This window comes from Oncorhynchus keta, chromosome 31 (assembly GCF_023373465.1).
Source record: "Oncorhynchus keta strain PuntledgeMale-10-30-2019 chromosome 31, Oket_V2, whole genome shotgun sequence".
Classification (NCBI taxonomy): domain Eukaryota; kingdom Metazoa; phylum Chordata; class Actinopteri; order Salmoniformes; family Salmonidae; genus Oncorhynchus; species Oncorhynchus keta.
In genome coordinates this window covers 7,909,522-7,921,920 of record NC_068451.1, presented here as the reverse complement: position 1 = coordinate 7,921,920, position 12,399 = coordinate 7,909,522, and the positions used below count along the sequence as shown (strand labels likewise).

At 42.6% G+C, this 12,399-nt stretch overlaps 1 protein-coding gene across 2 annotated transcripts in view; it reads left to right on the top strand.

Annotated features, from left to right (window-relative positions):
• The window catches only part of LOC118364035 (mannosyl-oligosaccharide 1,2-alpha-mannosidase IA-like), a 233,064-nt gene that overhangs the window by 200,274 nt on the left and 20,391 nt on the right, over positions 1 to 12,399 (top strand). Inside the window, exons 5-7 of one of the 2 annotated variants that reach the window (XM_052489417.1) lie at positions 490 to 584; positions 10,468 to 10,594; positions 11,442 to 11,535. In XM_052489417.1, the coding sequence (XP_052345377.1) occupies positions 490 to 584; positions 10,468 to 10,594; positions 11,442 to 11,535 (316 nt within the window). The remainder of the gene's footprint in view (positions 1 to 489; positions 585 to 10,467; positions 10,595 to 11,441; positions 11,536 to 12,399) is intronic. The other variant, XM_052489418.1, reaches the window with a different exon arrangement.

The following is a 12,399-nucleotide window of genomic DNA, read 5'->3' as shown; positions in this document are numbered from 1 at the left end:
TTGGCCCTGCTTTCAAGAGGCAGGCGGCAGAGAAGAGTGTAGGTTTAATTGAACTGCTGTGGATTACATCAATAAGATTGCTTTTAATCCTTCTCAGAGCAGCGCCGTCTCTCCGTTGTCCCTGGGTTTGTTATGTTCTACATAATTAGCTTTGTTGAGAGAGGCTGGGAAGCCATCTGGAAAGTATTGGGGCTGGAGCTACACTTTAATTCTACTCTCTGTGTTTGACTGTACACTACATGAAAGGTTTCTTTCTGAAGAAAGAGTTTTTTTTGACAGTTCTTTGTTGGGTAAAAACATTCTGTACTTGGAAGTAAAAAGGTTTTTCTTACAGGGGCCAAGATGAAAATATGCCCGTGTTGATGTCACGTGGGAGTGGTGTGTACCTCTGTGGGGTTGGGGGCTGGTTTTTGCACAGTTGTGTGTACTTCTGTCTTTGTGTGTTTCTGTGAGTGTTTGCTAAGTGTCCCTCCTTCCGTGCTGTTGTAGATGTTCAAGAGGAAAGTGATGGTGCTTGGGGAGAAGCTGCTACCGGCCTTCAACACACCAACCGGTATCCCACGTGGAGTCATCAACCTGGGCAGGTGAGCCTTAGTTACCAGTCCCCATGACTCCCTAGCTACAATATCCTATTATAAACACATACTGTATGAGACCTTGCCAAAACATTTAGCTGGATTACATTGCATTAAGGTGGTGCATATTTTATACCTCTGTTTGCGTTTGAAATGTTTGACATTTGCGGCCTCGTCTTGGAGCCACAAATTAAATAACGTGTTCAAACTCTGACCTGTGCGATTTTACCGGGATACCCATATGCAAGACACCCCACACCCTACATAGTTAAGATACTGTTGTCACGGATCCCTCCGGAACTTTCATCACGCCCACCTGTCCCCTATTGTAATGGGTGCGTGTTGGTGGCAGGTGCAGGAGAACGAACTTGGTATAAACAGAGTCGTTTAATAAAACTCACAAAAACTCCAAAATCAAAATAAACAACAATAATAAAATGGGTCGCGCACCAACACATACTAGCACAAAACATACAATCAAACAATCTCCGACAAGGACATGAGGGGAAACAGAGGGTTAAATACACAACATGTAATTAATGGGATTGGAACCGGGTGTGAAGGAAGACAAGACAAAACCAATAGAAAATGAAAAATGAATCAGTGATGGCTAGTAGATCGGTGACGTCGACGGCCGAACACCGACCGAACAAGGAGAGGGACCAACTTCGGCGGAAGTCGTGACACCTATTTCCACTGATTTAGTATTTGTATATATGTGCCCTTTGGTTTCCATGGTCTTGTCGATTATTGTTACTTTGTCCGTTGGTGCGTGTGAGTACCTGTGCTGTGTGTTTTTGGGCTTTCGTGTCCTTGTGGATTGCGCAGATGATTATGGGTCTCGTCCTGTACGTTATTGTGCGCGTGTGTATTTATTCGAGGTACTCCTCACTCTTTTGTTTGGGTTCCAACCCTGTGTTTTTCTTAAGTCTTTGTTTGGTCTTCATCCCCGAGCCCTTACACGGCACGCCGTAATTCGGGGTATAATAAAAAAAAACGATTCCTCGTTCCTGCGCCTGTCTCCCAAATCATTAATGCCAACAACTGTAGACTTTTTTTAAAACATTTTTTTTTAAAGACATCTCTCTGGCACCTCTGCCTGCCACCTGCTTCCAATTAACCCGCCTGTCTAAGCAGACAGTTGCTGGCAAATTGAATTAACTGATTCCAGAGATAATTCCAGTTAGATGGGCAGGGAGGAATGATTCTCCCCCATTTTATAAATTATAGCCACATAAGTAAAGGAACTTATACAGTATGTACAGAAACAACACAAACACACACACACACAAACAGCAAGGGATTTCATTATAGCTCAGAGAGAAACAATGTTGCCCCATAATGTAGTACACTGATGTACTAGATCTTTAATGTCCTCAAACGCACACACACACACACAAACACCAAGGGAATTCAGTACAGCACAATTAATATGTTGCCTATGGGCTGACTTGAAAGTCTTAGAAGTCCTCTGTTGTATATGTAGCATGTCCCATGTGGTCTTTCATACAGTATATCTGGACTACTTATAGAATACTGCATGTGGTCTTTCATACAGTATATCTGGACTACTTATAGAATACTGCATGTGGTCTTTCATACAGTATATCTGGACTACTTATAGAATACTGCATGTGGTCTTTCATACAGTATATCTGGACTACTTATAGAATACTGCATGTGGTCTTTCATACAGTATATCTGGACTACTTATAGAATACTGCATGTGGTCTTTCATACAGTATATCGGGACTACTTATAGAATACTGCATGTGGTCTTTCATACAGTATATCTGACTACTTATAGAATACTGCATGTGGTCTTTCATACAGTATATCGGGACTACTTATAGAATACTGCATGTGGTCTTTCATACAGTATATCGGGACTACTTATAGAATACTGCATGTGGTCTTTCATACAGTATATCGGGACTACTTATAGAATACTGCATGTGGTCTTTCATACAGTATATCTGGACTACTTATAGAATACTGCATGTGGTCTTTCATACAGTATATCGGGACTACTTAAAGAATACTACATGTGGTCTTTCATACAGTATATCTGGACTACTTATAGAATACTGCATGTAGTCTTTCATACAGTATATCGGGACTACTTATAGAATACTGCATGTGGTCTTTCATACAGTATATCTGGACTACTTATAGAATACTGCATGTGGTCTTTCATACAGTATATCTGGACTACTTATAGAATACTGCATGTGGTCTTTCATACAGTATATCTGGACTACTTATAGAATACTGCATGTAGTCTTTCATACAGTATATCTGGACTACTTATAGAATACTGCATGTGGTCTTTCATACAGTATATCGGGACTACTTATAGAATACTGCATGTGCTCCCAAAAGGCCTCAACACATTGAAGAACCTCAAGCTAAATGCTTTGTAATTAGCGATGCGAACACATTCATACAAGGCGCATAATGAATAATGCATAGAGAAAGCATTGAACATTTGTTTTGCAACTGAATGCAAAAGCTGATAATTACTTTTGCAAGTTTCCTAAAGTGTGCAATGTACCAATTTACAGTGCCATCATAAAGTATTCACAACCCTTGACTTTTTCCACATTTTGTTGTGTTACAGCCTGAATTTAAAATGGATTCAATTGAAATTGTTTGTCCCTGGCCTACACACAATATCCCATAATGTCAAAGTGGAAGACGAGATAACTTAAGGAGTCAAATTTGCTTAACATGTCACGTAATACGTTGCATGGACTCACTCTGTGTGCAATAATAGTGTTTGACATTATTTTTGAATGACTACCTCATCTCTGTACCCCACACATACAATTATCGATGAGGTCCTTAAGTCAGGCAGGGAATTTCAAACACAAATTCAACCACAAAGACCAGGGATGTTTTCCAATGCCTCGCAAAGAAGGGCTCCTATTGGTAGATGGGGGGGGGGACAGACATTGACTATCCCTTTAAGCATGGCAAAGTCATTAATGACACTTTGGATGGTGTGTCAATACACCCAGTCACTGCAAAGATACAGGCATCCTTCCTAACTCAGTTGCCAGAGAGGAAGGAAACCACTCAGTGATTTGACCATGAGGCCAATAGTGACTTTAAAACAGTTACAGAGTTTAATAGCTGTGATAGTAGTTAACCGAGGATGGATCAACAACGTTGTTACTCCATAAAACTCCATAAAACTCCATAAAACTAACCTAAATCACAGAGTGAAAAGAAGGAAGCCTGAACAGAATATAAATATTCCAAACCATGCATCCTGTTTGCAATAAAAGCCGCTAAAGCCATTCACTCCTAATCGACGGGCCCTGGTGTGACTTTAGCTTGAGCAGCTAATGATGGAGCCCCAAACTAATACGAAGCGTATTCATCGGGACTACATCTCTCTCTTTGCTTCACTCCCTCTATCGTCTCTCTTTTTATTTCCATCCTCCGCTAATATGTTCCGTTCCATTCATCCCTTTATCACTTTCCATTAATGTAGGATTAGGTCATGTACTATAATGTATTGTAATGACATTCCATCTCACCTCCTCTGATTAGGTTAGTCATCGTGTCGTCGTAATTTAGACATGGACATACCGCTATTCTGAGGCGGCTTCGAATGTCTTCCTCACAGTGCACTACTTTCATGGCGAAATAAGACGGAAGGATATGGGTTGCATCCGAAACCGCAACTCATTCTCTATATAGTGTCCTATTCACTTATGGGCCCTGGTCAAAATGATTGCACTATATAGGAACTAGGGTGCCAATTTGGAGGTAGACACGGTTTATTGGTGACCCTGGTTGACTCCAGACTTGGTTGGTGCTCTTGCTTGAGTCTCTTAAGATGACCTTAATGCTTTCCTCGCCTCTGCAGAGGTAGACTGGTTATTGATTGGTAAAGCCTCCCACTCTGATCCACAGACCACTGATGCGGTGCATTAGCTAGCATCTGGGTTGGTGCCCAAGAGGGACAAACGGATCCAGTCCTGCTTAATCTTTATACTGCGCCCTAAATGGCACCCTAAATGGCGCCCTAAATGGCACCCTATTCACTATATAGTGGATGCCTTTTGACCAGGGCCCTGAGTTTCTGTACCTTCTTCAGCACCAAAATGCACCATTCTGGAGAGTGACAATTGTAATATCTGTCTCCTCGGCTCAGTGCCCTCTGAAAAGCAAGAAAGAAACAAATGATGTGCCGTTGCTCTGGGATATAAAGGAAAACGCATTTTGGAGATATTGTAGGTGTTGGTGCACTAGAATATAAAGCTTTGGCTCCAAGACACTAAATTGCCTCAGAGACAAACCAGGGAACTGCTGAAAGTGACAACACACTGAGGTGAAATGGAATGTTTTTCATTACTGACACTGGTGTTGTTTGTGTATCTGTATAATCTGCCTACATTTTTGTAAGGACAAAGTGTAATTGTAGCATCACGTTGCAATACTGTTTATTTGCCCATTATTACAATCTAATGAAAAGTTTGCAGAACATCATGATTTTTAAAAAAATGCTAGCATGGATTTATTGTCTTGAGTGTGAACCAGTGTGTAACGGTGCATGTTGACTGTGGTCCTCACTTGTCACTGTATGGTTTCTGTTCCTAGTGTGTATAACAGTGTGTGTTGACTGTGGTCCTCACTTGTCACTGTATGGTTTCTGTTCCTAGTGTGTATAACAGTGTGTGTTGAATGTGGTCCTCACTTGTCGCTGTATGGTTTCTGTTCCTAGTGTGTATAACAGTGTGTTGTGACTGTGGTCCTCACTTGTCACTGTATGGTTTCTGTTCCTAGTGTGTATAACAGTGTGTGTTGAATGTGGTCCTCACTTGTCACTGTATGGTTTCTGTTCCTAGTGTGTATGACAGTGTGTTGTGACTGTGGTCCTCACTTGTCACTGTATCATTTCTGTCCCAAGTGTGTATAACAGTGTGTGTTGACTGTGGTCCTCACTTGTCACTGTATGGTTTCTGTTCCTATTGTGTATAACAGTGTGTGTTGACTGTGGTCCTCACTTGTCACTGTATGGTTTCTGTTCTAGTGTGTATAACAGTGTGTGTTGACTGTGGTCCTCACTTGTCACTGTATGGTTTCTGTTCCTAGTGTGTATAACAGTGTGTGTTGACTGTGGTCCTCACTTGTCTGCATGGTTTCTGTTCCTATTGTGTATAACAGTGTGTGTTGACTGTGGTCCTCACTTGTCACTGTATGGTTTCTGTTCCTAGTGTGTATAACAGTGTGTGTTGACTGTGGTCCTCACTTGTCACTGTATGGTTTCTGTTCCTAGTGTGTATAACAGTGTGTGTTGACTGTGGTCCTCACTTGTCGCTGCATGGTTTCTGTTCCTAGTGTGTATAACAGTGTGTGTTGACTGTGGTCCTCACTTGTCACTGTATGGTTTCTGTTCCTAGTTTGTATAACAGTGTGTGTTGACTGTGGTCCTCACTTGTCGCTGTATGGTTTCTGTTCCTAGTGTGTATAACAGTGTGTGTTGACTGTGGTCCTCACTTGTCACTGCATGGTTTCTGTTCCTAGTGTGTATAACAGTGTGTGTTGACTGTGGTCCTCACTTGTCACTGTATGGTTTCTGTTCCTAGTGTGTATAACAGTGTGTGTTGACTGTGGTCCTCACTTGTCACTGTATGGTTTCTGTTCCTAGTGTGTATAACAGTGTGTGTTGACTGTGGTCCTCACTTGTCACTGTATGGTTTCTGTTCCTAGTGTGTATAACAGTGTGTGTTGACTGTGGTCCTCACTTGTCACTGTATAATTTCTGTTCCTATTGTGTATAACAGTGTGTGTTGACTGTGGTCCTCACTTGTCACTGTATCATTTCTGTTCCTAGTGTGTATAACAGTGTGTGTTGACTGTGGTCCTCACTTGTCACTGTATGGTTTCTGTTCCTAGTGTGTATAACAGTGTGTGTTGACTGTGGTCCTCACTTGTCACTGTATGATTTCTGTTCCTAGTGTGTATAACAGTGTGTGTTGACTGTGGTCCTCACTTGTCACTGTATGGTTTCTGTTCCTAGTGTGTATAACAGTGTGTGTTGACTGTGGTCCTCACTTGTCACTAGTGTGTATAACAGTGTTTCTGTTCACTATGGTTTCTGTTCCTAGTGTGTATAACAGTGTGTGTTGACTGTGGTCCTCACTTGTCACTGTATGGTTTCTGTTCCTAGTGTGTATAACAGTGTGTGTTGACTGTGGTCCTCACTTGTCACGGCATGGTTTCTGTTCCTAGTGTGTATAACAGTGTGTGTTGACTGTGGTCCTCACTTGTCACTGTATGGTTTCTGTTCACTAGTGTGTATAACAGTGTGTGTTGACTGTGGTCCTCACTTGTCGCTGTATGGTTTCTGTTCCTAGTGTGTATAACAGTGTGTGTTGACTGTGGTCCTTGTCACTGTATGGTTTCTGTCACTGTATGGTTTCTGTTCCTAGTGTGTATAACAGTGTGTGTTGACTGTGGTCCTCACTTGTCACTGTATGGTTTCTGTTCCTATTGTGTATAACAGTGTGTGTTGACTGTGGTCCTCACTTGTCACTGTATGGTTTCTGTTCCTAGTGTGTATAACAGTGTGTGTTGACTGTGGTCCTCACTTGTCACTGTATGGTTTCTGTTCCTAGTGTGTATAACAGTGTGTGTTGACTGTGGTCCTCACTTGTCACTGTATGGTTTCTGTTCTGTTTCTAGTGTGTATAACAGTGTGTGTTGACTGTGGTCCTCACTTGTCACTGTATGGTTTCTGTTCCTAGTGTGTATAACAGTGTGTGTTGACTGTGGTCCTCACTTGTCACTGTATGGTTTCTGTTCCTAGTGTGTATAACAGTGTGTGTTGACTGTGGTATCAACAGTGTGTGTTGACTGTGGTCCTCACTTGTCGCTGTATGGTTTCTGTTCCTAGTGTGTATAACAGTGTGTGTTGACTGTGGTCCTCACTTGTCACTGTATGGTTTCTGTTCCTAGTGTGTATAACAGTGTGTGTTGACTGTGGTCCTCACTTGTCACTGTATGGTTTCTGTTCCTAGTGTGTATAACAGTGTGTGTTGACTGTGGTCCTCACTTGTCACTGTATCATTTCTGTTCCTAGTGTGTATAACAGTGTGTGTTGACTGTGGTCCTCACTTGTCACTGTATGGTTTCTGTTCCTAGTGTGTATAACAGTGTGTGTTGACTGTGGTCCTCACTTGTCACTGTATGGTTTCTGTTCCTAGTGTGTATAACAGTGTGTGTTGACTGTGGTCCTCACTTGTCGCTGTATGGTTTCTGTTCCTAGTGTGTATAACAGTGTGTGTTGACTGTGGTCCTCACTTGTCACTGTATGGTTTCTGTTCCTAGTGTGTATAACAGTGTGTGTTGAATGTGGTCCTCACTTGTCACTGTATGGTTTCTGTTCCTAGTGTGTATAACAGTGTGTGTTGACTGTGGTCCTCACTTGTCACGTATGGTTTCTGTTCCTAGTGTGTATAACAGTGTGTGTTGACTGTGGTCCTCACTTGTCACTGTATGGTTTCTGTTCCTAGTGTGTATAACAGTGTGTGTTGACTGTGGTCCTCACTTGTCACTGTATGGTTTCTGTTCCTAGTGTGTATAACAGTGTGTGTTGACTGTGGTCCTCACTTGTCACTGCATGGTTTCTGTTCCTAGTGTGTATAACAGTGTGTGTTGACTGTGGTCCTCACTTGTCACTGTATGGTTTCTGTTCCTAGTGTGTATAACAGTGTGTGTTGACTGTGGTCCTCACTTGTCACTAGTGTGCATGGTTTCTGTTCCTAGTGTGTATAACAGTGTGTGTTGACTGTGGTCCTCACTTGTCACTGTATGGTTTCTGTTCCTAGTGTGTATAACAGTGTGTGTTGACTGTGGTCCTCACTTGTCACGGCATGGTTTCTGTTCCTAGTGTGTATAACAGTGTGTGTGACTGTGTCCTCACTTGACTGTGGTTTCTGTCCTCACTTGTCACTGTATGGTTTCTGTTCCTAGTGTGTATAACAGTGTGTGTTGACTGTGGTCCTCACTTGTCACTGTATGGTTTCTGTTCCTAGTGTGTATGACAGTGTGTTTTGACTGTGGTCCTCACTTGTCACTGTATCATTTCTGTTCCTAGTGTGTATAACAGTGTGTGTTGACTGTGGTCCTCACTTGTCGCTGTATGGTTTCTGTTCCTAGTGTGTATAACAGTGTGTGTTGACTGTGGTCCTCACTTGTCACGGTATGGTTTCTGTTCCTAGTGTGTATAACAGTGTGTGTTGACTGTGGTCCTCACTTGTCACGGTATGGTTTCTGTTCCTATTGTGTATAACAGTGTGTGTTGACTGTGGTCCTCACTTGTCACTGTATGGTTTCTGTTCCTAGTGTGTATAACAGTGTGTGTTGACTGTGGTCCTCACTTGTCACTGTAACATGTGTTTCTGTTCCTAGTGTGTATAACAGTGTGTGTTGACTGTGGTCCTCACTTGTCGCGGCATGGTTTCTGTTCCTAGTGTGTATAACAGTGTGTGTTGACTGTGGTCCTCACTTGTCACTGTATGGTTTCTGTTCCTAGTTTGTATAACAGTGTGTGTTGACTGTGGTCCTCACTTGTCACTGTATGGTTTCTGTTTCTAGTGTGTATAACAGTGTGTGTTGACTGTGGTCCTCACTTGTCACTAGTGTGTATGGTTTCTGTTCTATGGTTTCTGTTCCTAGTGTGTATAACAGTGTGTGTTGACTGTGGTCCTCACTTGTCACTGTATGGTTTCTGTTCCTAGTGTGTATTGACAGTGTGTGTTGACTGTGGTCCTCACTTGTCACGGTATGGTTTCTGTTCCTAGTGTGTATAACAGTGTGTGTTGACTGTGGTCCTCACTTGTCACTGTATGGTTTCTGTTCCTAGTGTGTATAACAGTGTGTGTTGACTGTGGTCCTCACTTGTCAGTGTGTGTTGACTGTGGTATGGTTTCTGTTCCTAGTGTGTATAACAGTGTGTGTTGACTGTGGTCCTCACTTGTCACGGTATGGTTTCTGTTCCTAGTGTGTATGACAGTGTGTGTTGACTGTGGTCCTCACTTGTCACTAGTGTGTATAACATGGTTTCTGTTCTAGTGTGTATAACAGTGTGTGTTGACTGTGGTCCTCACTTGTCGCTGTATGGTTTCTGTTCCTAGTGTGTATAACAGTGTGTGTTGACTGTGGTCCTCACTTGTCACTGTATGGTTTCTGTTCCTAGTTTGTATAACAGTGTGTGTTGACTGTGGTCCTCACTTGTCGCTGTATGGTTTCTGTTCCTAGTGTGTATAACAGTGTGTGTTGACTGTGGTCCTCACTTGTCACGGTATGGTTTCTGTTCCTAGTGTGTATAACAGTGTGTGTTGACTGTGGTCCTCACTTGTCACGGTATGGTTTCTGTTCCTAGTGTGTATAACAGTGTGTGTTGACTGTGGTCCTCACTTGTCACGGCATGGTTTCTGTTCCTAGTGTGTATAACAGTGTGTGTTGACTGTGGTCCTCACTTGTCGCTGTATGGTTTCTGTTCCTAGTGTGTATAACAGTGTGTGTTGACTGTGATCCTCACTTGTCACTGTATCATTTCTGTTCCTAGTGTGTATAACAGTGTGTGTTGACTGTGGTCCTCACTTGTCACTGTATGGTTTCTGTTCCTAGTGTGTATAACAGTGTGTGTTGACTGTGGTCCTCACTTGTCACTGTATGGTTTCTGTTCCTAGTGTGTATAACAGTGTGTGTTGACTATGGTCCTCACTTGTCACTGTATGGTTTCTGTTCCTAGTGTGTATAACAGTGTGTGTTGAATGTGGTCCTCACTTGTCGCTGCATGGTTTCTGTTCCTAGTGTGTATAACAGTGTGTGTTGACTGTGGTCCTCACTTGTCGCGGTATGGTTTCTGTTGCAGTGGCACCAGTTGGAGCTGGGGCTGGGCGTCAGCCGGGAGCAGTATCCTGGCGGAGTTTGGAACCCTGCACCTGGAGTTTGTCCACCTGTCAGAGCTCTCCAACAATGGCATCTACACAGAGAAGGTATGTACTACAGTACCCACAATACTGTGAGTGACTTGGGTCGCACAAATCCGGAAGCTTTCCCAGTTAGGATCGTTCAACAGGAATTTCTCAAAAACCGGGGAACTTTGGGGACGTTTTTGCAATTCTGCAACCCCGTGTGTGACTTGTCTGCGACAGAATCTCAGATTTTACTCGGTAAAACATGTTAAACCGTGAGCATCGTATGCTTCTCAGTGCATGGCTCTATGCCATTATCCATGTGTGTTTTTCTTGCTGCAGCCCATACTATTCTTGTCACAAACTTCAAAATGAGCGGACCAAGCGTGCATTGAGTTTCCACATCTTTTTAATACAAAGTGAAACTATAAACCAAAATTTACAAAGAACGTGACATCATAGTTCCCAAACACACTAACACAGACAAGATCCCACAAAGCATGTGGGAGTTAGGGCTTCCTAAATATGATCCCCAACTAGAGGCACCAATTACCAGCTGCCTCTTAATTGGGAACCATACAAAACCACCAACATAGAAATACACATTCTAGAATCCCCCCCTAGTCACACCCTGACCTAAACCACTATACAGAAGGGCTATCTATGGTCAGGGCATGACAATTCTTAAGAACTTCACTTTCGATTCATTTAATGGGTATTTGTGAATGTTTTTAATGGGAATACTGAACATAATGTAAACTTTCATTGGACGATAGCTTTTCCTTTCTAATTTGGCTGTAAGTGTCAACTTCAGGTTACAAGGACATTTAAATCAGTTTAGAAGCATATGTGATGCCAAAGTTGAAATCCTTTCTACAGTTATTTTTTCGTTCAGAGCTAATGCCTTTTTTACTGTATGGTGTTGCAGGTTATGAATATCCGAAAGCTGTTGAACAAAATCGAGAAGCCTCACGGTCTCTATCCTAACTTCTTGAGTCCCGTCAGTGGCAACTGGGTCCAACGTAAGTACTGGCCTCCACTGAAGGAGATACAAATGATTCTATTATTATCATGGAACATAAGGCTACTGGCCAGCCACACAAATAGACTGGAATTTCTACTAGACAGCCTGAGTGGCATTCTACTAGCCAAAGGTACAAAATCTGTGCCATGCGATATTTGGGGAGACAACATTGCACACCACATGTTCTACTAGCCTGGTCTAAAAAAGTGCTATCTGGCTAGCGGGCTAGCTTAATTTACATCACCACACTTCACTTACTGTGTCCACAGGAAAGCGTTTTGACAAGCACCGCCTTTGTAATTGTAGTGCAGCAGTAAAGAACGTCTCTGGTTAAACCCAGTCAAAGGCAATTCTGAGACTTAAAAAAAAAATACTGTACAGGAACACTATAATTCCACGTTATTACACTCTAGTCGTCCGTGAACCTGATCTTCTGACTTTCTAAACAGTCCTCCGACCTTGCAGGAGCGCTCCTATTTAAATCCTTTGGAGCATCCTTGTCATCCATCCATCCCCTTTTCTTCCTTTTTCTTTCTTTCACTATCAATGTCAGTCTCAAGCAGGGATGTAAATCGCCTCGCTCTGGTTTATTAAAATGATAATGAATCCAATTACCTCGGGGAATTGAATCTTTTCAGATTCAACTGAAAGGCAGAGGAATGGGAGATGCCTGAGACGGCATCTGAAGATGTGGGCCTGAATGTCCTAATCTGGCTGATTATGGGGCTAATTGTTGTTGCGGGTGAATGGTTAATGAAGCAGGTAGATAAGGAGGAGCGGAAGGAGAGGGACTGTGGGTGTTCAGCCCGGCCCGGGTTTTTGTCAGCATGGGCACATTGGGCACAGAGCAGAAACCATGGAC